This window comes from Gigantopelta aegis, chromosome 8 (assembly GCF_016097555.1).
Source record: "Gigantopelta aegis isolate Gae_Host chromosome 8, Gae_host_genome, whole genome shotgun sequence".
NCBI lineage: Eukaryota > Metazoa > Mollusca > Gastropoda > Neomphalida > Peltospiridae > Gigantopelta > Gigantopelta aegis.
The window spans coordinates 19,057,003-19,083,226 of record NC_054706.1 but is presented as its reverse complement, the minus strand read 5'-3'; the positions used below and the strand labels follow the sequence as shown (position 1 = coordinate 19,083,226).

Sequence of the window (26,224 nt, the reverse complement as noted above, 5' to 3'; positions counted from 1 at the left end):
ACTAGAGTACATTGATTAATTAATCATCGGCTATTGGATGTCAGACATTTGGTAATTCTGACTCTTAGTCATCAAAGGAAACCCGTTACATTTTCCATTAGCAGCAAGGGATCATTTATATGCATTTTCCTCACGGACAGGAAAGCACATACCAAGGCCTTTGATCAGTTGTTGGAACGAGAAAAACCCCAATTCCACATTGTATGATAGCTTACAAATATTTTCTTCTGCAAGAGATATAATTTCTATTTCCATAAAAGGGACAATATTGATGTTGATGAAATAGTCTCAATGATTCACATTTATTTTGTGAACTGCTTTGTTAGCATATACTTTGGGAACAAGCACTCCCACGTGAGGTGTGAGAAATTCATTCCAGATTGTTCATTGATGAGTCCTAGTGGTATGCAGTACAATACATGTAGCAATGAAACAGATCTTTGCATGAAAGGAAAGAATTTTATTTAACGACCCGCTTAACACATTTTAATTAGTTGTATGGCATCGGACATATTGTTACGGTCTACACCGATGAGGAAACCATTGCTTCCATGCAATGGGCTACGCTTTCCTTTGTTACACCCGTTTTGGAGTACAGTCTGGAATGGGGATTGATCCAAGTTTAACTACACAAACGTTTAGACCTACATCGATCTTTCATGAATGTATTTTTAAGCTAAAATTTGTTTTGTTTAACAACACCATTAGAGCACATTGATTTGAGTGTTATTAAAAAAACTTATCTATAGTCCAAGAAACGTAAGAAAAGTAAGTGTTTTGGAAATTAAAAAAAACAAATTATTGTGTCCGATTTAGAAAACAATCTGCTCAGAAATAAATAACTTGTAGTAAATTACATAGCATGAAAAAAGGCATTCTGTTGGACAACTATAGATATCAGTTTTTGACATACAAGTACAAAAATCCACAATTGTGAAATGATGCATAACTGAAATAATTACAAAAATATTGAATGCATAAATGTCTTTATTGAAAAATTGTGACAGGAATGTGCGTACAAGATCAAAACATTATTGCAATACATTATTATGCAGCCTGACTTTACTGTTGGTTGCTGATCTTACATTTAATAGTGGAGATATAGGAAAACCATTAGCTTCTAGGGGTCTGTAAACCCTTACAAAATATATTAACCCTGTAAAAGAATAGCTTTCAACAATTAGCAATTTCTTTTGTGCATCACATCTATACAAAATATCCAACATAAAACATTTTGAAAACAATCCAAAAAAAAAGAAGATCCACCTTCCACCAAAAAAATTGCCAAATTATGAAAAACTGTTAAAATAAGATTACATTTATTTATATCAGTTTCTTTTACAGGGTTAATAACTTTACAATGACATGATAAAATTACAAATATTTGTATGATAAATATTAACAATTCAACCTTCACCAATAAACTATAATTCGATTCTTATGTGAATACATCGTTTAGCTTAACCTTACTGAATGGTGTTCTTACATTACAATATGGTGTTCAATAAACTTACTTTCATTAATGATGCTTAACTTTCATAATGAACTTTGAAAATGAAATTTTAATCTTAACATATAAATTGCATTTCAGTATACAATACACATTTAGCATTTTCACTTTTTTTTTGTAGAAAAATCTGCAAAAAAAAATACATTAAGAAAAAAACAAAATACAACCAACAATGCAACTGACCTGCATTTGCAAGCAAACTGCAATTGGGTTACAATTGGACAAAAAGAATCCATAGTTTCAAGACTTGCATTTCTTTTCAAATACTTGTATATGTATATTGATTAAAAGTTTTAAAAAAGGAAGTAGTAAATGTTGAGAATTAGTAAATGCAATGGGCACAAATTCAGATTAATGTTTAACAAAGGAAATGAAGAGAATGTTTAACGCCACCTCGATGCAGCTATTTGGTATCTAATATGCAGAAATCCATTATCAGCAAGGGATTTTTTTTATGTGCACTTTCCCACAGACAAGACAGTATATGCCATAGTCTTTGCTATACCAGTTGTAGGGCACTGAGGTGTGAAAATAGCCCAATCAGTGAATGAATCCACAAAGGGGTTCGATCCTTCGACCCAAGCACCTCAGGTGACCACTCTACCGATTGAGCTAAATCCCACCCTTTGGTTTTCAACCAGTTGTCTCGACAAGACTTACAAAACATTCAGTTTCCTGTAGACAGGATAGCACATACCACAGCCTTCAATTTGCAGGACTTTGGTTAAGTTAAACAGACTAGTACATAAAGTTCACTACATAAAGTTGTGAAGATGTAAAATCAGAGATTTAAAGAAATTCACCTAGTTATCAGAGGTTTCAAATTACCTTCTTTTTTTTTTTTAGAATTGCTACATTATTTAACAATATTACAATGCATTTATAGTGTGAATCCAAATGAAATTTATATATTCCATTTCATTACTGGTTTATTTAAAGGAGGGATATTATCCTTTTACTCTCGTCACAATTTTGCCTTGAATGGGACTTACAAAAACATTCTGCATTAAATTAACAAACAGTTTAAAAAGAAATGCAAGTATGTAATACATGGGGTATACAACATGTTGCAGATATGCATAGAACACTGCTGATTAAAACAACACGATCTGTGCACCAAGTTTGTCACTTGTTGGGTATGATTGTGGTAACATTTTCAAGACGCCCAAAATCAAAATATTATTGGGCTTATTTAATTACCACTCAGTTGAATATAATCCATCTTACAGACCTTGGAATACAAATTTTCCTTTGTTTTGTCTTTGCGTGAAATTTTAACAATCATGATCAAATTTTATTAAAACAAAATTTAACCCTTTATTTTTTATAAATGGAAATTAAATTCATGACATATGGCAAATTATGTGACAGGCGATTTCTTTCATCCACAAAGAAAGAATCGCAACTAACTTGGCACACAGTGTTATCACAGAGGACAGCATTTGATGACCAAAATAAACCAAATTTGATTCAGAATTATTTTGATCATGAACTACTGAAACAGTAATATTGTATTCGGAGCAACAAAACACTGACCATGCTAACACAAAGTTGCCATTTACCAGATTAGTAACCATGTAGTCAGAATACCAGTTCCAACAATGTTGCCATTTACCATATTGGTGCTGGTTTCAACACAACATAGCAAACAGCTGTGCATGTAACCAGTAACCTGGATACCTGTTCAAGCACATTGCGTTACATTGTTGGTAACCTAGATTCAACACAGTATTACTACTTTCGATGTGTGGTGTAACCGGTATCCAAGATGCCTATTCCAACACAATAAGGCTGTGTAACATGTTGGTAACCAGTAGACCGAATACAAGTTTAAACAACACTTTACCATGTTGGTAACCATGTAACCAGGCTACCAGTTCCAACACAACATTGCAGTTATCGTGTTTGTAACCATGTCACCATGATGTACCTTGGAAACCTGTCACAACACAACCGTATTGATGTTACGTTGTTAACCATGTAACCGGGTTACTGGTTACAAGGCAGGTAGTTTGAACATGGTATGGCTTACTGGGAAGCACAGTCCACATTTGGTTAAAAATCGTAAAAACCAAAAAATAAATAAAAAATAGAGGAAAAAAATAGTTATCAGCAACGCCTTGCTTGAGCATCGTCTTTGGAATCCAGCTGTGGAATTGTCATTTCAATATTGCCCTCCTGTGATGTAGAAATCACCTCAACAGACTGGGTAATATAGCAGATAGATTTTGCTCCTAACGTGCCTGGGCTCTAACACAACCCATTGGGGTTAACAGCACTTGGTTTGACTTCAAATGCTTCCGGAAGAATCGCCAGGAAATAAAGCCACCATTTTCTACTCAACTACATGTGAAATCAAAGGCACACTGAAAACCTTAATTAATGTTAAAAATTGTGGTAATTTTACAATTACTTCCACTATTTTTCATGCATCATAAATATTGACAAGCCAATGTGTCTGGCAGGTTTTTAATCATATTACCCCACTAAATTACTTCAATGTAACTTAGATAAATGAACAAGTATTTTCTTATTCTTACATATTTTAAAACTATCATGTACTTTTTCTTTTTTAAATAAACTAATTCTTTATTTTCTCTTTTCTTTTTTTAAATCAAATATTTTAAAAATGAAGGTCCAAAAGATTGGTGGCGAATGAAATCTTGTGACAGTTCATGCACCTCTCCGTTTATGAGGAAGAGGCCAAGATGTTTGCCATCTCGTAGTGAAGTCATATATTTTCACGTTTCTCGTCAGCAACCAAGAACACCATTTTTTTTCGTGCGCGTCATCTTTGTTAATAAGATACAACTGCACAAAAGTCGGATCCTGTCATGTGCATCCAGTTTTTCACACAAGTGTTTTCATTAAAACTTTTGGTTTTCCATAATCTCTTCGCAGGCTATCAAGAATATGCTTGTCTCGACACATTCTCCACAATGACGTCTTTAGTAGTATTCTGAAACAGAAGAAGACATGGATGTGATACGCATTTAAACAAACCCTGGAATATATCTTTAGAAATCTTAACACACTATAACATGTTAAAAGATCATTTATTATATACCCAAAGATCATTCTAACAGTGCAATAATTTTTATTGAACACCTGTGTAATACAAAATCTTGCATGCATAGGTCACATATGTTCACTCAACATTCTGTCAATTTCATAAATCTTTTGTTAATCATAACATACAAAGGACGTATGTAATAAAATACAGAACCACATACCAGTTATTTTTTCAAGTTATTTATTGCACTCATTTATAGTGCGCTAGATTTATACCATTCAACTATTACGCACTATAAACCTGTGCAATAAACAAAAGAAAAGGAAAGAAAAATGTTTTATTTAACGATGCACTCAACCCATTTTATTTATGGCTATATGGCGTCAGACATGGTTAAGGACCACACAGATTTGGAGAGAAAACCCGCTGTCGCCACAACATGGGCTACTCTTTCCGATTAGCAGCAAGGGATCTTTTATTTGCACTTCCAACAAGCAGGATAGCACAAACCATGGCCTTTGTTGAACCAGTTATGGATCACTGGTAGGTGCAAGTGGTTTACACCTACCCATTGAGCCTTGCGGAGCACTCACTCAGGGTTTTGGAGTCGGTATCTGGATTAAAAATCCCATGCCTCAACTGGGATCCGAACCCAGTACCTACCAGCCTGTAGACCGATGGCCTAACCACGACACCACCGAGGCCGTTGCTGTTCAAATAATGCCAAGTATGTGAAACTGTCCAATTAAAAAAATATTTTAAATACCGATCCACCTAGTAAGGGCATTTGTGGTATGTTTTATTTTTGGTATTCTCTCACATTTCCTGACAATGCATATAATGTTAATCAGAATTTATCATATAATATATGATAGACAACTTGTCAAAATACTTGTTGACAATGGGAAAATGTATTAAAATTTATTAAGCTATGTTTACTACTACACTTGGCTGTATTTATAAATTGTAATAATAACATTATGTAGCTGTTGTGGGTTAGTCAAATAAGGAAGGAAAGGTTTTATTTAACAACGCACTCAACACATTTTATTTACGGTTATATGGCGTAGTTAGCAAAATAAGGATAGCTGTTGTAAGCAAGGTGAGAGACGGGACATTGGGCCCCCAACTCGCATATCTCACTGTTAATACGAAACATAATGGGTCATGTTCTTCATGACAATTGCATCTTGGGTGATAAATAAAACACTTATGAAATCAAAACAAAAAGCCACCTTCGCTGCAACAGAAATTTACCCTTTCATTCAGTTCACCTGTATGACCAACTATTTGTATACCGGTATACGTTTGATATATTTAATGTGTTTCATACACTGAATGTGCAACATGTTCTCAATCCTTTTACTGGTTTATGTGAGAAGAGTGTAAGAGCAAACTTCAAAATTCAATTTGGAAATGTTTAGGGTTAGGGTTAAGAAAATCATACAGTAATGGTACGAGTCATTAATGTTGTCAAAAGGTCTACGTAAACGAATAAAATCTGCAAAACAATTTGGGTATGGCGCCATACCCATTTTACCCTCTGGCAGAAACCCTGTACAGGTATTTGTAATATGTAAATTTAATACGAAACTTCGAAAATTATCAATTTAAAGATCTGGGGCCCATTTCACAACACAAAGTTTAAGTCTGGTACTAGCGCTTATATTGGTCATACATTTATATGTGGTTGGCATCTATTTCACTCCAAAAAATTACATCATTACAGAAAATGGCAAATTTTTAGGACAAGAAAATGAAATAAGTGTATTTTTAAACTATATTTGTTGTACTATAATAGTAATAAAAAATGTGGTTTAGTAGATTTACATGCAAAACTAGGCTTACGATGTTTTGTGAAATCGGGCCCCGTGTTGTAAGATTTAGAAAACAATTTTAGACGTAGAGTACATACAATATACAGTACATCCTAGTCCTATTTTCTCATTAACAGCCAGTATTATGAGTAAAGGCCTAATTCACAAAGTTCACTTTAGCAACATTGCATCATCCTTACAAATTGTTTTGAGTTTAGTGAATTAGAGCTCGGACCATTAAGACAGTAATAAAATAAACGTGTTGTAATCGATCCTCTGCTGTAGAATATCCGTCATTCTTGGGTTGTTTTCTTGGAGATGATCGTAGAAAATGATCAGTTGTGTCAGGGTTCTATGCCTTCCACTGGGCTACGTCCCACCCCTCATGGATTGGAATTGCCACAAAGAAGTGTTTAATGTTAAGTTGCATCCTTTTCCCCTATCGACATCAGTATCAAACATGCCACTACAAAATTATTTGCCATAAAAGAACCAGTCTGACAAATTGATTACTGTATTTTATGGACTTATTTCCATATTTTGATCAATGAAATCTGGCCAACTGAACACAATAATAGTAATTATTAAAATGAATCCTTTCTCCCCTTACTTATGAAAAATAACTTGTCGAGGATGGGTTAAGTTTTACACAAATTTTAACACTGGATTAACCTGTGGACATGTCAAAACTTCATTTAAGTGGGACTTTTATAAATTTATTTCAATGTGTTTGCATCATTGGTATCATGGTAGATACGATAACGTAGCGCTGACATTGACACGGTCTTCTCTTCTGTTCACGTAACAGACGTAAGCGAAAGTTTCCGTTAAAATACCGTAACTAGTATCATGGATACAAAGCTTTAAATTGACCAGGAGTAAGAAGCAATTGCCCCTCAAAGTACATTGCATGCTTTTTGATTATTAATTCACAATTATGAAAGCATAGCACAATTTTCAGATTAAGAAATCATGTTCTTATATCCTGTCTTTGGCAGACTATTTTGTGTCATGCCTTGTACTTTTGGCACTCTGCACAAATGTTAGTTGATGTTCATTCTAAAACCAGCTGTCCTCCATCTGCCACTTTAAGAATAGATGGCAATTTTCCAAAGTTGGACTAGTACTGCGTAGCAAAATCACTAGCAATAAATTAAGTTGTTTAAGTTATTAGCATGAATGGACTGCTTCTCAATTTGTAGCTTAAGATTTCAAGCCTTGTTTTTATCTAATATTTACATAGCTAGTCAACAATCAAAATTCATTTTTGAGTGCCGTTTGATACCCGTTCTCGGTCATTTCCATGCCGTTGTTTTTATTACTGGGAAGCTGGTATAGTCTTGCTCACCACTTTCACATTATATTGTACATTTCAACCAAACCTCTTGGTACATCATCATCATCCTGCTAGCCCACAAACTTCATAGGTTATGCATAAACAACCTCAGTGTTCATAAGTTACAATATTATCATGAACAGACTTAATATATCATAACATTGTTAAACAAGTTATTAATCTAGTCTCCACCATTGATGTTGAAGCAACCACTTAATAGTAGTATCCTCTGAATAAGATATTTACCACCGAATGTCACCTGAAGTGGCTTTAATTGTATTACATCAGCATCTGGGACTATACAAAAGCATCCGCCAAAATTATTCAATTGGATACAATGGGAACTGGATAAAACATTTTATCAGTAGACTAAATTTGAAATGACAGTAACCATCTTAGTAGCCAGTGCAAGCAAGTTTGAATTATTTTAACGACTGCCACTATAGCACATTGTTCATTATTTTCTCATCCATAGATATACAGGAGAAAACTATCCCATGAAAGATATCTTTCATATGCTACGAGAGAAAAAAGACCCATCATATGCAGCCATTTGAGATGAAAAACGTGCACTATGTGGTGGAATTGTGACCTCATTCCCAGGTTAAAATTTCCACATTTCAGGTATACTTTTTTTTTTTTTAATCCCAAAATAAGACGTCTTATAATCATCAGACTATTGGATGTCAAATATTAGTAGCAACGTATCTTTTACATGTATCATCCCATATACAGGATAGCACATACCAGCACCTTTAATATACCAGTCTTGGTGCAAAGGCTAAAATGAGACGGGGATCGTCAGGCAAGCGCTTTACCACAAGTCTACATATTCAAATATCCATAATGCCACATAGTATGGACATGATAGTCTATTCAACACTTGTTTAAAAAATTAAGACGGACATGGATGAACATTTACCATAATCATAGCATCTTGTGTTGTGCTCCCGACGGTTTAGTGGTCAGTTTGTCTCAAATGTGCACAAATAAGCAGCCAGGTTAATAGAACATCTGCAAAAACACCAACGACTAGCTCTGCCACTCGCCAAATTTCAGGAACAATTGGCAAATTCTATTTTGATTTGGTGAAAACATTCATGTAATAGTTCTAATTTTGTTGAAAAGTGGATTTTGCCTATTTAAAGATAATTTGGCCAATTGACACCATTGACATTTCTCTTTATATACTTTTGAACTACTTGAGAATCATCCATAGAAATATATTTTACCTATTAAAATCATTGATATTGCTCAGGTTCCTTGCGATTAGGAATGAAACATTCCAGTCACATGTCAACTTGAATTAAAGCCAACGCAGCATTATCTCAAAACATGTTTTGAAATAAGAGCTTCATTGGATTCACATTTTCGGTTTTCCCACCGTGTCCGTGAGCCATTGGACTACAGGCTGGTAGGTTCAGTGTTCGCAGCCCGGTACCGGCTCCAAACTAGAGTTCTTAAGGGCTCAATGGGTAGGTGAAAGGCCACTACACCCTCTCATCTCTCACGAGCCACCTAACTCACTGTCCTGGACAGACAGCCCAGATCAGCGTGCTTGAACCATAATTGGATACAAGTACGAAAATTGAAATGAAAAATTAACTCCAATCTTGCTACCCCTCTCATCAAGTCTCCCTTAGTAATCTTGAGAAACCCTGTCCTGTTAACTGGAACAAATATGATAGCAGCCCAGAAAACTTATGTATTTTGAATAATGGACTTCAAATGTTACTTGGATATGCAATGTTTGGTCTATATTGGGTTTACACACCTAGACCTCTATAGTTATAGTAGGATCAGGCATCAATCTCCATTAAAAGCCACTACTTATGGCGTTTTGCCAGTAGAATTATTACAAGATACCAAATTCAAATATAACATTTTTACTACAACTGTAATTTAATTTTTTTTTAAATAAAAATTGGCCCAAAACAAATAGCCACTATGTAACCAAGAATTCAAGCAAGTCATTTAGGACTAAGAAATCTTGGTAAAAATAAGTTTTATAATAATTCCATCTCTCATTTCTCCAAAAGATCTTGTTGGTAGATATTCCAGGAAATTGCATCAAAGAACCATGTCTGCAAATTGTCACAACTAATATGTAGGTACCGACAGCATGTTATTTCAATGGTCTGAAATACCAAATTTGAATTTTTTTTCCCATTAAAATATAACTATTACCAACGAACATGGTGCATTCAACTAATGTTTAGCAACTATATACTAAACATAAAAAATAAATAAAAAAATGGTCAGGGAAGAGAATACCACCCATACAATCTTTTCCAGTAAACTCCTAAAAATTGACAGTGATATTGGATTGCAGCTCTTGATAAAGTGAATTAATCTCATTTACATAATTTAAAAAAAACAACAAATCCGATGAAAAAATTTACATTTACATTTATTACATTTTACATGTAAAACTATTCACATACAATGGAATGAAAGTCCAGATGAGACAATGAAGAAATATGATGTAAAATCTCGAATGACTGCTATGATACACACGTTCACGATGACAGCTTAAGGTGACTGGTGAGACCCTGTGAAAAAAGATAAGATCTTTTTACCAAAGATTTTTTGGACCAATATTTACTTTGAGCTGCTTATTTTACAAATTAAAATTTCAGACTATGTTTTGGTTTTCACAGCATGACCAAAAATGTACATTTACAAAGAAAACATGAATTAAAAAAAAAAAAAAGAACACTGCAAATTTTTAGGTCTATCTACTGGAAAGAAAACCTACCATGAAATTTTTTAAGTTCATCTGCATTTCATCGACTGTATGGGTGGTAGCCCCCACCCCCTCGCTTTGGTGCCTTTCCATAACCACCTTGTTGCCCGCCTGATGAAAAGAAAGCAGTCCATTTTGTGAATGCATTTACAATTAAATTTAGCAAAGACAACTTTAACAATGAATTTCACTTAAAAATATACAGCCATCATTCAAAGCTCAGCAAGACTGCAAATATTACATGACAGAACAAGTTCAAAACATTGTATTCAAGACAACTGCAACAAATTGATTTGCAGGGGACAATATTTCAAACTCTTAGGTAACCGTATAGTCTGTTAGAATATTTACCTAGTCACATGAATTTTATTTGCATAACGGTTAAGTTGCCTAATCCAAACACATTTGTACTATGGTCCTGCATTACATTGGTGCTGATGCAGTTTAAACTGATTTTACAATATGCTGAATTTGTCTGAAAATCAATGTATAATGTATTTGAAACATTTTTGTAATTCAAAAAGTTCTAGTAATATTGAAGTTTGTAATTTCAGAAAACACTAATATTCATCACATACAATAACCAATTGGCAGTATAAGTGAATTCCAATTTGAACAGACATAATAAAAATAAAACAATGGTTTCATGTGAAATATTGTGCCCTGCATTGTAATGGCTTCAAAGTGGCTCTAAAAATCCTTTTAACACTCACCAATGTAGTTGCCCAATCTATACAAGATCCAAATTCCAAAATTGTATTTATGTCCATTAGACCAATACATAATTTCAAAAGTTTACACAAATTACAAGGGAAAATAAAACGGTAAATAAAAAATATTAGCAATGTAATATGGATAATTTTGTCGACAAGAAAATGGTTGCCCAACTGCTTACAAGCTTTACTATAAAAATGTCAATATTTCATGGTGGTAGTCCAAACAAATCCTCAATAACATTTCAGCCAACAGTACAGAAACGTAGAAATTGCAATAGATTATCCACAGAAAACAATAGATTATCCACAGAAAACAATAACTAATGAGCACAAAAAACCCATACCATGGATCTTTAAGGTTTTGTAGTCGATATAAATATAAAATAACCACACTACAACCATTAACAATACATGCAGGATGGAAAAGTTAAAGCGGCAACAACACTCAAACACAAGATTATGCGACAATACTGACAAGACATGCCACGGCTCTAACTTGGGTAGTCCTTTTGCACATATCAAACGTACTAACAGGTCTAAGTGGTATCATTACCAGAGTTCAATGCCCATCAGATTTTCACAATCAAGTGTGGTGAACTGCATGCAATACAAAATAAAATTGCAAGCATTCTACAAGAATTGATGTTTATCAAACACTAGTTGTTTTTAAGTTGAGAAATACAACAATCTATGTTGTCTAATAAAACAATTTTAAGGTTAATGCAAATTTTTAACCAAATACTCAAGAACGTTTGATAATGAAAACAAAACCATGTGCATGTGAAAACTACGGAAATTGGTTGGAAAGCTCACATCACACCACTGAAAAGACCTGGCCAGCTAACAGCCAAGTGGTTAGATTCCACTCACCTTGGTCCTGTCCATAGCCCCAGCCACCGTAATCACCTTTAAAATTACAGAAAACTGGCATTACTGCATGGTACGGGAGCCAAAAAGCCTGCTAGCATCTACCAATTGCATGTGAACAGTTCAGCTTTTTGGAAACAATACATATGCGACAACCAGATATTGTGTACAGTTCGTCGTCTTACATATACAATTAACAGTACATAAAAACAAAAGACTTTCAGTAGCTAACTTATGGATGTGAAATCAGATGGGCATTGTTAGTACCAAAAATTAGCGAGTAGCCAGGAATAAATATTGTATCTAATTTGGTAGATCAATGCACAATTACACCATAGCAATTTAAATGGATACAGTAAGTATCTTCAGATTTAAAAAGCCATGTAAAATGTCCCATTATACTTCAAATGAATGACCAAATCATGCAGCTGAAGATTTTCATTTCACACCAGTAACCATAACCACATCAATGGAATACAAACAAAATTAGACAAACTTTTAATGCATGATTAACTATGACACCTTCATTTAGATGGTTCTTTATTACAATCTATTCCATTAGTTGTTACAGTACAGAGAACAAAACTATTTTAGACAATGTTTCATATCTTTTAAACTATTGTAATTTAAATTCTTTTAAAAGTAATATGACAGTGTAAATGTTATCAGGGTTATGTTATAACCTGTCCATCTGTTACATTGTTCAGTTGTCAAAGACTGATTTTAAAAAAGTACTTTTAAAAATCTGAACTTGACATTAAAATTTAATGGGTGAAATGTCAATACCTTTTTCAATACAACATATAAACTAGGACGTGATAGCCACTGCAAAAGTGTAAGCTGAAAATATCTTAATACAGCATAAATCTATATTATACTTTAACCAGTGTAGATCTAATCTACTTTGAGAAACTCACGTTACACCAAACAAACTCATGAGCTTAAATAGTTACCAGAGTAAATGGTTGAGCTCACCATCGATTATTAGAGCACACGACATTTCAGTTTAAATCCATTTCTCTATTAAAACTCCAATAAACTTCATCCCAAGGAACATAGGGGACCCAACATGAATGAAATCCACAACTTAACTACCTAACAACCATTACGCATTTGTAGCATTTATGGAATAAGATTTCCCATTTTAGGCCATTTCTCAGGCACCTGGATAATAGAATGACCAAGTTTATTATTCCCCCCATGTGTCAAGACTTACACCGACTTAGATTTTCGCAGGCCTTTGGATTTCACGAAAACAGTTGATAAAATCACAGAATCAAAAAAAAAAATTCCAAGATTATATCAAGTAAAACTATTCAACAATAATATACAGGTAATTATTATTTTTTAAATAGTTTCCGATGGTTTCCCATGATCACAAGGCATGGAATCGAAAAAGTTACCCAAGAAATTTGAAATCCTATCATATGGCCTGCTTTGGGTCAGGTAGTTTTGCATGACTAAAACGTGAAAGGTTTATGCAATGGAGTTCCATTAAGATATTACCATATTTCCCTGGTATATTGAGCACCCAGTTGACATTTATACATAATATAGTACTTTAAGCTAAAAATCACTTTCCTTGAACTAAACAGGAGTGATGGCTCCACTTAAATCATGAAGGAAGGAAATGTTTTATATAACGACGCACTCAACACATTTTATTTACAGTTATATGGCATCAGACATATGGTTAAGGGCCACTTCATAGGCAACTCTTTTAAATTAGCAGCAAGGTATCTTTTATATGCACCATCCCACAGCCTTTGATATACCAGTCGTGGTGCACTGGCTAGAACGAGAAATAGCCCAATTCTTAAAACATGATGTTTGTATGCAAGTGTCTTGAAAAATTAACCATGATGGGGTGAGGAGAGTTAGCAAATAAAACTATTCTATCCGCCATGTCTACAAAATGGACTGCTTTTGTTGTTTCGAGGCCTGGAATATACCCCCCCCACCCCCCAAATAAATCAAACTTTACAAGTCAATATACATTAAAGCATAGCTGTTGTACCTTCTAGTGTAAATTACTAAATATTAAAGATATGAAACTCAAGTGAGGTGCACATTCATTATTTACTTGATTAGACAAAACTGATAAGATGATCCTTTTTAAACACATCCAAGTCGGAATTGCAGAAGACTAAATATTTTTTTTAAGTTGAAGATAAATATTAATTTTACATAACATGAATGTACAAAAGTAAAATAAAACTGACCAGTATTAAAATAAAATTTTATATTTGAAGAATTCTTGTTTTGCATTTTTTTTTTTTTAAATTGCCTACTCATTTTCAAACAAAATTCTTACTTTGAGAAAAAAAATTATGTAAAGGCTTTAAGCTTAAATGCTGATCAACATTGGTAAAAACATACTTAACAGGAATTCCACAGAATTACATGTCTCACCTACCAAACGTTTTCGGTGCACTGGGATGAACATCCATAGGTTCAACTATAAACAAAGTTTCAATGCCCTAGGACTACTAGTTTGTGAGAAAATTATTCAACTTAACACAAAGCTGACACCGTTGCTGTCGGGAAAAATTATACACACATCTCACATTTTTACTTCATAAAGGGAAGACAACAGAAATGTCCACCAACATGCATACAATCAATTACAAGCAAGCTCATACATTATTGAAGTTAACTGTAAAGCAAAATGGCAACATACCCTTCATTTAAATTCAGTATCACACGAAAAACAAATGAAACAAGTACAGCATTGAGACTTAGTATGTGATCAATTCGTACAAACTGACCAAAGTTGGGTTAGAAGTCTAATCAATTTTCTACTTGCCTTGAATTTTTTCATTTTTAATTAAAAAAAAGTACTAAATACAATATTACATGTTATGGTCAGGTTTTGCTGGGGAAGTAGTACAATCCCAGCAAACCACCACAAGAGATTGGAGAAAGTTACATAATCCCAACTGGAATTCTTTTTTAAGCCAATGATGCAATTTATCAGAAAAGACAATTATAAAAATATTTTCACAAATTGAGAATTTTCAATTTTATTTTCAGTGCAATTTGCTTTTGGAAAGGGACCCCATGTTCAGTACTGCAATTTCAATATTCTCTCAAGTGTCAATTTGTTCTGTGATGAATTTAAACAGATTTATATAAAAAAATAAATAAAGAACCGGTCTTAAATTGCATCTAAATTTACTACACCACCCAAATCAGCTACAAAACTACAAAAGCAACATTTGAGACTGCACAAGTTTTGACAACTAATTCAATACTAATTTTAATCAGAATTACTTGATTACCCAGGAAACCATTCAAGAGAACTACCTACCAACCAAGATGACATTGACATGTACATAATAAATCAAATTAGATACTGTATTGCGTCATTTAAGGAAAAAAGGATGGATATATTTTAGTTAGCGATGCACTCAACACATTTTATTTGCAGTCATATGGCGTCAGACATATTTAAAGACCACACAGATATAGAGGAAACCTGTCGCAATTTCATGGGCTACTTTGATTAGCAGCTAGGGATCTTTTATATGCACCATCTCACAGACAGGAAAAAGAAATATCCCAATAATGCCACCGATGGGGATGGACAGACCACACATGCGGCGTGTCATTTCAGGGTCACTGCATAAAGTAAGGGCAGGTCAGGAAACCACAAACATGACCTAGATGTGAAACAAATTGTAGGGGAGCTAGAATGTACTCTTGTTAAAACTAGATCCAGGGGACTGATGAGGAACAAGAGTGATCACTCCCCTCAACAACTGAGTGTGCTGGAGAATATTTTTAGGCCATACATATTCCTAATGACGTTTAAGGAAGGAAGGAAATGTTTTATTTAATGACTCATTCAACACATTTTATTTACGGTTATATGGCATCTGACATATGGTTAAGGATCACACATATCGAGAGAGGAAACTCGCTGTCCCACTTCATGGGCTACTCTTTTCGATTAGCAGCAAGGGATCTTTTATATGACAGGGATCAATCCCAAACCAACCGTGCATCAAGCAAGCGCTTTACCACTGGGCTACGTCCCGCCCTCTAATGGCGTTTATCACTGTCAAATTAATGTTTAACAAATCAACATCCTGACTATTTGAGTAGTTGGTCATGTATAGTTTGATTTTACCAGTAACCTAATACTGTCAATCCAATTTATCAGCACTTTCACTCACTCGTCATGCACCAAGAAACTACGGACGGGCAGCTAAACTAGCACCTTCCTCTAACAACTATAAATCTAACAGCATCACTGAAAAAAACTTTCAGCTTTAGTTCATTCTAGAAGCGGGGGAAAAAGAAAAAAAAAGGCAGTATATAACATAACAGAAAGTCCTCAAATTGTGGAATTAAAACCTTACAAAACATAATTTTAACATTTTTCTCCTCTCAAATACTTAAATAAGATCATACTTTTCCTTTCATCCACTTCTGCTGTCCATTGTACAAAACTTGTATGCATTACAGTCATTGACACTAATTCACAAGATATACATATTATCTTGTGCTTCGCATAAAATATATTTGAGCACTACTTCAGAGAGAATGTCAGAAATACAATCTGCCAAAGCGGACTACTTGACAAGTAATGTGTTATTCAACATTGAAACAACTAATGCTGGGCTTCGCATTACACCAAAGCTGAGGCGATTAAGGGTGTGCACAAAATAAGTATGTCCACATTAAGTACAAACATGCTAACCTTAAAACATTTCACCTCAAAATCAATGGAATGTTAAGCTGTAACAAGATTAAAATAACTTGAAATAAATTTTTGAATGTGTACAACTCTTTACAGCACTAAAACGATTGTGCTCAGGACAGGCAAAAAGCCTGTTGTGCCCAAATTAGTGAGATCAAAAGGCCCGTAATGGTTAACAATCGTTTACACTGCATTAGTAACGGGTGTCACTGTCTATAAGAAATATCACCACCAATACATGCATGTTTACCATCACAGCAAGCAACATTTCAACTAGCAAGGCTAGCTCTGGAACTCGATAATTCACCAATTGTGAATGGTTATATCTGGAACTTTATTTAAATTTGACAAAATTTCATATAATGTATTTTTTAACGTGAAAAATGTTTTGCTCTGCCAGAGCTAGCTATCTTTACATGTCCACTCTGGTTCACTTCACTCTTTATTGAATCAACAAATAGAAAATATACAATGAAATCTTCGAAACTAATTTACCCATATAACTGGGCAATAACATTGGCAACTTAAAAGTTGAGGGAGTGCAAAACATGAAGAGATTCAGCAGTTAAAAATAATTTTTGGCAACACTTAAATTATAAACTATGTATAAGCAGCCCATGTAATTATGTACTCTACGCAATAAACTAACATTAGAAACAGTAGCATTTTCACCTCTCCATATATTGCTCTTCCCTCAAGCATTTGCATCTGTTGGGTTTGAACAGCAAGGGGGCAACACTGAACAAAAAATAGGCCAAGCCAATAAACAGTAATTTTGCTATTACATACCATATCCATAGCCACCATATCCTCCATATCCCTGATCGTATCCACCCCATCCTCCTCCTCCATAGCCTTGATTGTATCCTTGGTAACCGTAACCATAGCCATCATATCCTCCAGTTCCGTATCCGCCATAGCCACCATATCCATTGTAACCTTGGTTCCAGCCACCCTGGCCACCCCATCCACCAGATCCCCAGCCACCTAGTAAAAAAATTAGAATTCAATCACTTCATTTTAGAAAGATAACTGCCAATTCACAATTATTTATTTCAAACTACTAACAATCCTTATTTCTGTATTATATACATATGGAAAACTATTTTTCTTCTAAGTTTAGAGAGCACAATAATAATAAAGTTTTTATTAAAATAAGATCAGCTATTGTAACCACTGCATTTTATTTTTTTTAGCAGATCACATTAAGGGTTCAAATATTAATTAAAATTCCACGACTTTACATTTTTAGGATTACGGAATTTTTCTTATTTATATTTATAAGAATTGCCAAAATTTCTGCCAGTACAATTATATACACCAAAATCTTGAAAATACCCGTTTAACAAAAAAATAATATTTAGAACTTTCGTTTAAAACTGTCACACATGAATTAGTGTGTCCATTTTAAAACATTTCCATATATATCCTACCACCTAGTAGGGCACGCAACATATGGATGTGTTTTTTCTGGCAAAAAGCCCAATTTTGCAAATATCTTGTTTATAGATCACCGTAACTGCACAGCTAACATATGCACTTAACGTGATCTTAGCGCTAAGATCACTTTATGGAACAGGGCCCGGGTGAATGTAATGTTGCGTAACTGCCAGGGGAACAGGACGACGGGTTGCATGAAATACAGTGCCCTGCTGTTGTACATACCTCTGCCACCACCTCTACCGCCATATCCATAGCCAGGACCCCAGCCTCGGCCTCCTCGTCCACCCCCACGCGCTCCCTGTCCACTCGGCGTCGCTTTCTTTATGTCAACCTTTACAGAAAACAAACCATTTAACACTCTAGAAACTCAATACATGACAATCCACTATTACACATTTGAAATAGTGGTCGATTTAGTTATTTTATCATTTTCCCATCATTGGAATGGATCGATGACAGCAATATAAATTGCTTATCTCTTGCTGAACACGAGGCAGATTTATCCAAGTACCAAAACCCAGTTATGCTGTAGGAAAGAAATTAAAAATAGAATAGAAATATATATTAGAAACATTTGCATTACACTTACTGCAATGATGGGATGTTACTCGTGAAACCTATAAACAGATAATTTTACTTGAGGATAAATGTAAACTGGATAGGCTGGTTAAACGTTAGTTTACATTTATCAGAACATTAGCCACATGCGGAGGTACCTCTGGGAATGAACCTCAGTCTGGCAATATTTCGGCTCCACTGTCCCACCACTTCCATGGCCTGCAGGAAAGGGGAACAGAATGAAGTCAAACATCTTCACGCAAGCATTGTTATTTGGTACCCATAATCGTTTAATCATGTTAGTTCAAATGTTTGCCAGTTCTTTCAAATGACAAGTGCAAATATATTAATACAATTTAATGTTTTATGTTTATTCAGCAATTAAACATGTATAAACATATCTTACAACAAAAATTCATTACAAAATATTTATTAAAACTATGGATGAATACAGATGAAATGAACTGCTCTGAATTTGCCATTTACCTGTAATGTAAAAAATCTGGAAATAAAAACTTGAAATTAACTTTACAGATTACTTTATGTACATTGTTTATAAAATCAACATGAAAAATGCCTACCTCCTGACCACCAATTTTATGCGTTTCTTTTGCCAGAATGTTTTTGACGGCCTCCTCACTTTCGAATTCAACAAAACAGAATGCACGTCTCTGGTCCTTCACTTTGTCATATGGCAAATCCAGTTTCTCAATCTAAAATTAAAATATAACAATACTAAATTAAAATATTCCCACAAACTCTACAAATGCTATTTTTGGATCTACAAATGCTATTTTTGGATCTACAAATGCTATTTTTGGATCAACAATAATTAACATTTCTCCCACCTGATGCCATAATGGCCTCCAAAAATACAAATTACAATGTGGGTACTGCTCCTTATCTGTTTTACAATGTGGTAGAAACCCTTAGTATTTATGTCCATTATTCCCAATAATTGGTTTTCTGACGGCAGGAAATATGAATTGGGGAATGCACTGTATAGTGTCTGGGTTTCTGCCAGAGGGTAAAATGGGTACGGTGCCATACCCAATTTTTTTGACAAATTGTTTTTTTAAAAGTTCATTACCAATCCTATTTTCTATCTATCTTCTCCCATACTGTTGACTGTGGTTGCATTCAGTTCCATAACATCATACCCAAAAAATTCTTTCTGGCAGAAGGTTAAGTTAACATTAAACTGCATGCAGCACGTTTCCTCAATTAACATTTCAGTGTTTATTTTATGCATAAAAAACGAAACCGAATTTAAAAACATTTCACTAAATGGTGAAGGTAATAGTCACTTTACAAGAACCTGATGGATTAATTTTCAATTGCAACTGATCACCATATACATAAAATTACCTTTCCATATGACTCGAAGTATTTTCTGATGTCCTCTTCTGAACAAGCTGGATCTAATCTACCAACAAATATTTTTTTGATGCCCACTCTGGGATTTGCCCTTTTAGGATCTATATTTCTACCATGCAACTTGTGATCTTTGACTTCTAGCACCTAAAAAATAAAACATAACATTCAAAACTTGTGGTACATAATGATATACAAGCATGGAAACCTACAATGTTGCATTAAAATTAAACACTAGCTTCTTAAACTGGCTGAGGAAATAAAAATCACTAGTCTACCAAGAAACACATCAAAACTTAATTTAATAATACTTTATGGAGACTGCCCCAGAGAATCCCAGTACCAAGTGTCAAACTACCCAATCAAAAACTTGCCAACAGTGCAAGATATTAATTTAATATTAAAAATCTAAATCCTTTATTTTCAGATGTAACATGTTCATTAACAAACTGGCAAATCAACAAAATATCAATCGTAGATTTTTGCTTAATTGGTGAATTTGTTGAGTGGTCAAGCTTGCCCTTGGTTACCTATCAAAACATGAAAATATAGTCCTCTCGGGCCATTTAAATTCTAGGATGAAGTGTAATACATGCATTTTTAGAATATCTGGAATATTCCAGAATTAACCATTTAAGAATTAAAAACTGGCCAAGTATTTTCAAGTAATGAATGTATTCAAAATGCATAATTAAATTTTCTTAATTTGAAAATGAAGTCAAATCATCTACAGCAAGTGTACCTAATAAATATAAGCAAACTCACTTTATCTACTGTGGCAACATCACAGAACACAACAAATCCAAATCCGCGAGATCGTTTTGTTTCCAGGTCGGTTTTCAATGTGCAGCTCGTTACTTCACCAAATTTTCCAAAATAATCTTTGAGGTCTTCTGCAAAAACAAGGGAAAATTTGGTTTCAACTCCTTATCAAGTCATGTGGTTAATTTCCAGCCAAAATACCTAGTATGCTACAAATCCAGTTCATTCAAACCAGCAAGTGTGAATGTGGAACTATTTTAGGACTAGTATTTAGCAACTTAACCCGAGTACTGCAGGCGAGATATCTCAGTCGATATACTGTACACTTTATACAGTGCGTTCCCCAATTCATATTTCCCGCCGTTTTGCACACGACACTCACCGGAAACATAATTAAAGAAAAAAGTTTTCAAAATGGTGGCTTTTGTTTTGATTTTTTCAATTGAAAATACCTTGAAATTTCGAGTTCAAAAAGTGGTTTTCGCTTAACAATGGCGGCACGTCGCGGTCATTTTCAGGGATTGATAGCCGATTGTGACAGCTAATTTGATAATAAATTTGATCGTTTTACCAACAACGAAAATTACCAAATATTGCAATATGAATTGTAGTTCGGGTTTAAAAAAAAATTCTGGTCAGAAAACCACTGTTATCGGGAATAATGGACATAAATACTGGACAGCTGGCCACAAATGCCCGTAAGTAAACACAACTTTTTCGATTTTTTGCCTAATTTTAATCACCATTAGCCTTAAAATAATAAAAATTACAAAAAAAGACACGAAAATAATACTTACCGATTCATATATGAACTTTATTTGAGGTATTTATAAAACATTTAAGTGAATATATGTGAGTAAAAATTATAAACGTGTACCCACTCAACATGGTTTTTGTTAAAAATTAATCCAGTAGTCTAAAAGTTAAAGTTGAGCTAAACACATAAAAATATAAAGTCAAAACATGTGAAGTCGAGGACTAATAATAACACCTCAAATGCTATAGTCAGCTTGCGAGTGATTAAGGATGTCTAGTACATTACAATCCTGTATAGTTTTGTTACACTAATAATTACAATTAAACTTACTTGAAGTAGTTTCCCAGCTTAATCCACCAACAAATACTTTCCTGAAAACAAAAAAAAAATTGTCAACAAAAAAAAAAAAAAATTAAAAGTTAATGTGTAATTTGAATGACTAGCACCAGTCGTCTCTGACAAACCAAACCTAACTGCATATTTTCGAAGCCATCATAAACGGTCACAAAGATGCAAAAGATGCATTTAAGATCTGGGCCCATGCACCTAACAGAGCTCAAACATAATGTGTTCCGCACTGCAATTCAGAAATGAGGTCACCAAAGGCAATAGTAATCCGCTAGCCCAACACTAGTGCTTTTTAACAGGGCTAGTGACAAAAAAAAAACCCACCGCTAGCTCAGTTTTTCCTCCACTGACGTACGTTTGATAAATGAATTAATAAGTATATATTAATATTCAAGTTGAACTAGATTTCTACAAAATGCAGTAACAAGAAGTTTCTACTTCGTCAATTACAATAATATGCAATACAGACCGTTTTCTTTTTACGGACAGGAAACAACTAATAAAACGCATGTTTTGATTGGTTGTACAAGTCACATGGTAGTAAAATCTTGCACGAGTCAATGGCCAGTCCCAATTAATTAACAGGATAACTAATCCCAGTTATGTTTAGAATACTGTGTCTATTTATCTATTGTCTTCTAATTTAATGCCTTACTTAGGAATGTTGGCATATTAGGAAACGCAGCCGGCTTGACCTGTTTAATGTGAGCCTTGACCGGTCAGGCGAGAAAGTTAACCTGACTGTCTGCTTTCTTTTTGTAGTGTATTAGTGGTCAGTAAGTAAAATATTTGTCATTGGCTTACTCGAAAATTATCCACTCACTGAAATGATTGATATTTTGTTGGAATATAACTATAGGCAGACTAATCCAGGCAGTCAAATTAACATTTTCTTCACAAAAAATCAGCCTACGTCAATGAGGTATTAGAAGTAGTAAGAAGTCAAAAGTATTGTTTTGGACAATCCAATTTTAAAAAACATGAAATCACACGGCTGACAAGACAAAGGTTTTGTGTCACAACTCACTTGGCACCATGATGTCATATGTCTGACCATGTTTTTTCTTTTGCGTCAAGACTGTACGTCAACGCATGTCATGCTGTTTGTAGTGACCAGTCAAGCGTTATTAATGCCAGAACATACTATTACTTTTATGTTATCAAGAGCTGGGCGGCATTGAAATTTCAGGTTCAGTATCTGTATTCTTGGGGCGATTTACCTCAGTTGCGCGGTATACCAACAACGAGCAGTATTTTCCGTATACTCAGCTTTAAATGCATGTCCAAATTAATTCTCACCCGCTAATTTCATCTAGATAAAATTAAATTCCATACACAAGGCCCTCATCTCTTCTCAGCTATTTTAACATCACATTTTAATAAAACATACAATTGTTTTGTTTAAATATTATGAAAGTTGTAATAATTTTTAAAAGTTGTAATTTATACTGAAATATTATAACTCGAACATTGTACAGTTCAGATCGTTTTCCCGAAAATTAATGCGGAACTTGGCAAACTAAGAAATGTACCAATAAATGTTCACTTATTGTTATCACACTACTTCCTTATAAGAGTCCCTTCTATTTTTTATTCCAAATTGGCACCTGCAGCCATCGTCTCAGTATCTTCTCTAGAAAGCCATCTCTGGATGAGACAGCAATCATAACTGTCCAAATGTCAGTCTAGTTCTCGAACGGCAGAGTACTCTCGACTAACAAAAGCCAAGTATTTTACTTATTTCAAAACCTGTGCATGGCCAAGTGGATGAAGCATTCAGCAACACAGTTCTGATACCTGGGAGTTTTTAACTATGGCCATGGTATTATTGTTTGCAGACTGACGCTTGTGCATTCTGACTTAATAAAATCTGTATTAAAAGTTGTTTTTGTTTACATTTGACTTCATATTATTTAGGCCAAAGTAAATTTCTGTGATAAATAGCTAAATAGCTTCTGTAAACATGACATCCACACAAGGCTTGGTTAAAAAAATATATACAAAAAGTTGGTACAGTTACATTTGTATTCACTATATCTTATCACCTCAAAAACTACAGAAATTATTTAATACATAATTTTTTAATATGGTTTCACCGACAGTGTCAAACTGCTGGGTAGGACTTTCCTTTGACTTATAAAGAACATTATAAATACTTATCATAAATAGAGTTAGGTTTAGTGACAGTGCCAAAGGAAGGAAAGTTCTTCCAACCACAATCTACTGTGTAACCTTGCAGTCCCGCCACATTTGTTTGGCAATTTTAATAGACCTCTTTTCGGGGGGAAAAAACACTTTTTATTATATTTAATAAGTGGAATATCCTTCGAAAAGACGATAAATCAACAATGCAATAGTCATAGCTGAATGTTGCAATGGCCACATTCATTACAAAAAAAGATTTTTTCAAAAGTAGGTCACAACGCACCTCGAGCCGATACATTCCATTATCAGCACATGGCCGGGGAGACATGTCCGCCATTTTTCTTTTTCCAAAACGGCGCCTTCATGAAATCTAATATATATTTTTACCATACTGGGCAAACGTAGCAAGATGGGTGAGAATAAGAAAAGCAATACAGAAAATGTTCGTTTTTACATATAAATATTATATTAAATAATCTGTCAGCGACATTATTTGTAACTCACCGGTCGTCCTCGTTTTCGCCCGAATCTCCGGCATCTCCTCCAGCACCTGTCGTTTCCTGGCCTTCCATTTCTGATTCATCTTGTTCGAATTTGCCATTCTGTTCAAATGTCTGGTACGTCGAATCTTGTTGGAATTCTGTGTCCGTCATCGTGATACGCGGTGGATGTTTTTTTGTGAAATGCTTTTTAAAAAGAGTTTATGAACACGCGTTTTAACATGAAGTCTTTGTGAGAGAAAGACCGCACGTGATTGAATCACTAAATACTTTGATTGGTCGAGATGCATCACGTGACGTCCCCACCTAGATATCTGGACATTCATTGGTTTGAATAACTTCCCTTTCCTTATGCAAAATGTGCACAACACTATTGTTCATGTTTTAGGACAGGTTGAATAATAATTATTTGATACCATTTTACTAAATATTTTAAAAATTATTATTTTAAAATCAAATTGTCATAAATTTAAGCTGGAATATTCTAGTCTTTTACCGCACTAAAAAGTATTTATTTTGACTTGACACATTCCTCAGTATCGAGGGGCTATATATATATATCAAGTTACGTGTACACGCATAGATAGTAGTCTTAGAGGTACTACTCTAGCACCATGGAAAATGAATATTACTATTGTGTGGCTAGTTTGTCGGCTTGCAGATCATTCCAAATTATTCTGTGGCCCTCTGAGAAAATTTAGCCCCCATTCCCGCCCCATGTGTAGGCTTATATGAAATCACTATGCCATTCCTTTGTTCTAATTAGTTAGCTTTGAACTAGAGGCCGTGGGGTTGGGAAGGTGTGAAGGCATAGCGGCATAGGCGCATGGACTCCCATTTTTGTTGCGGAAAGGGGGTGGGTTACAGACTGATTTTTGCCCGAATAAACCGTGGGGTTGGGAAGGTGTAAAGGCATAGCGACATAGGTGCATGGACTCCCATTTTTCTTGGGGGAGTGGGGGTGGTTTGCAGACTGATTTTTGCCCGAATAAATGGAAAATGCCCGATTCTGGATATAGCTACCGTTATTATGGTTTCGGCGGGACGTAGGTTAGTAGTAAAGTGCTCACTTGGTGCGCCGTCGATCTGAGATTGATACCCGTCGCATGGGTTCGACCGAACCCCCCCCCCCCCCCCCCTGAAATCGCTTTTTTAATAATTTAATATATCTGACATTGATATCCGACATTATTATATTTACTCAACATAGAAATATATGCCCAATATCTCTGCAATCTATTTTGGAGCCCCCCTTTTCAAAATCCTATGTACGCCCATGCGTCGGTGGACCCATTGGGCTATTTCTCATTCTAGCCAGTGCACCACGACTGGTATATCAAAGGCTGTGAAATGTGCTATCCTGTGTTGGTTGCTACTAATGGAAAAATGTAGCGGGTTTCCTTTCTAATTAAGTCTGTCAAATGTAAATATCATGGGCCTCAAGTTGGAGACGGAACCCCCCTCCCACCCCACCCTCAGTTCTTACGGGACTGGTTTGACACGTGATCATATCGAAGATATTTAACCCTCTGTTTATACTTATTTTCGTGCTCATATTTGGCCTGTGGTTAGTGAGGGATAACTCGATATAGTGGCCTTACACTAGTGACCTTACATTGAGTCGTTA

General features: G+C 34.7%; 1 protein-coding gene across 5 annotated transcripts; it reads right to left on the bottom strand.

Moving 5' to 3' along the window:
• Positions 1 to 969: 969 nt before the first annotated feature.
• Positions 970 to 24,861, bottom strand: LOC121380026 (heterogeneous nuclear ribonucleoprotein D-like-B). 5 transcript variants are annotated; one of them, XM_041508746.1, is made up of 10 exons: positions 24,602 to 24,861; positions 21,935 to 21,975; positions 20,851 to 20,978; positions 20,080 to 20,232; positions 19,293 to 19,424; positions 18,376 to 18,484; positions 17,500 to 17,697; positions 12,009 to 12,044; positions 10,435 to 10,533; positions 10,070 to 10,228 (listed from the first exon to the last, which is right to left on the bottom strand). In XM_041508746.1, exons 1-9 carry the CDS (start codon positions 24,748 to 24,750, stop codon positions 10,463 to 10,465), a joined length of 1,017 nt encoding a protein of 338 aa, XP_041364680.1. In that variant the 5' UTR covers positions 24,751 to 24,861; the 3' UTR covers positions 10,070 to 10,228; positions 10,435 to 10,462. The 5 variants fall into 5 exon arrangements, with proteins under 5 accessions (XP_041364682.1, XP_041364684.1, XP_041364680.1 ...); XM_041508748.1 differs by lacking the exons at positions 10,070 to 10,228; positions 10,435 to 10,533 and adding an exon at positions 970 to 4,469; XM_041508747.1 differs by lacking the exon at positions 12,009 to 12,044 and having other exon boundaries at positions 24,602 to 24,859.
• Between the last annotated feature and the right edge of the window lie 1,363 nt (positions 24,862 to 26,224).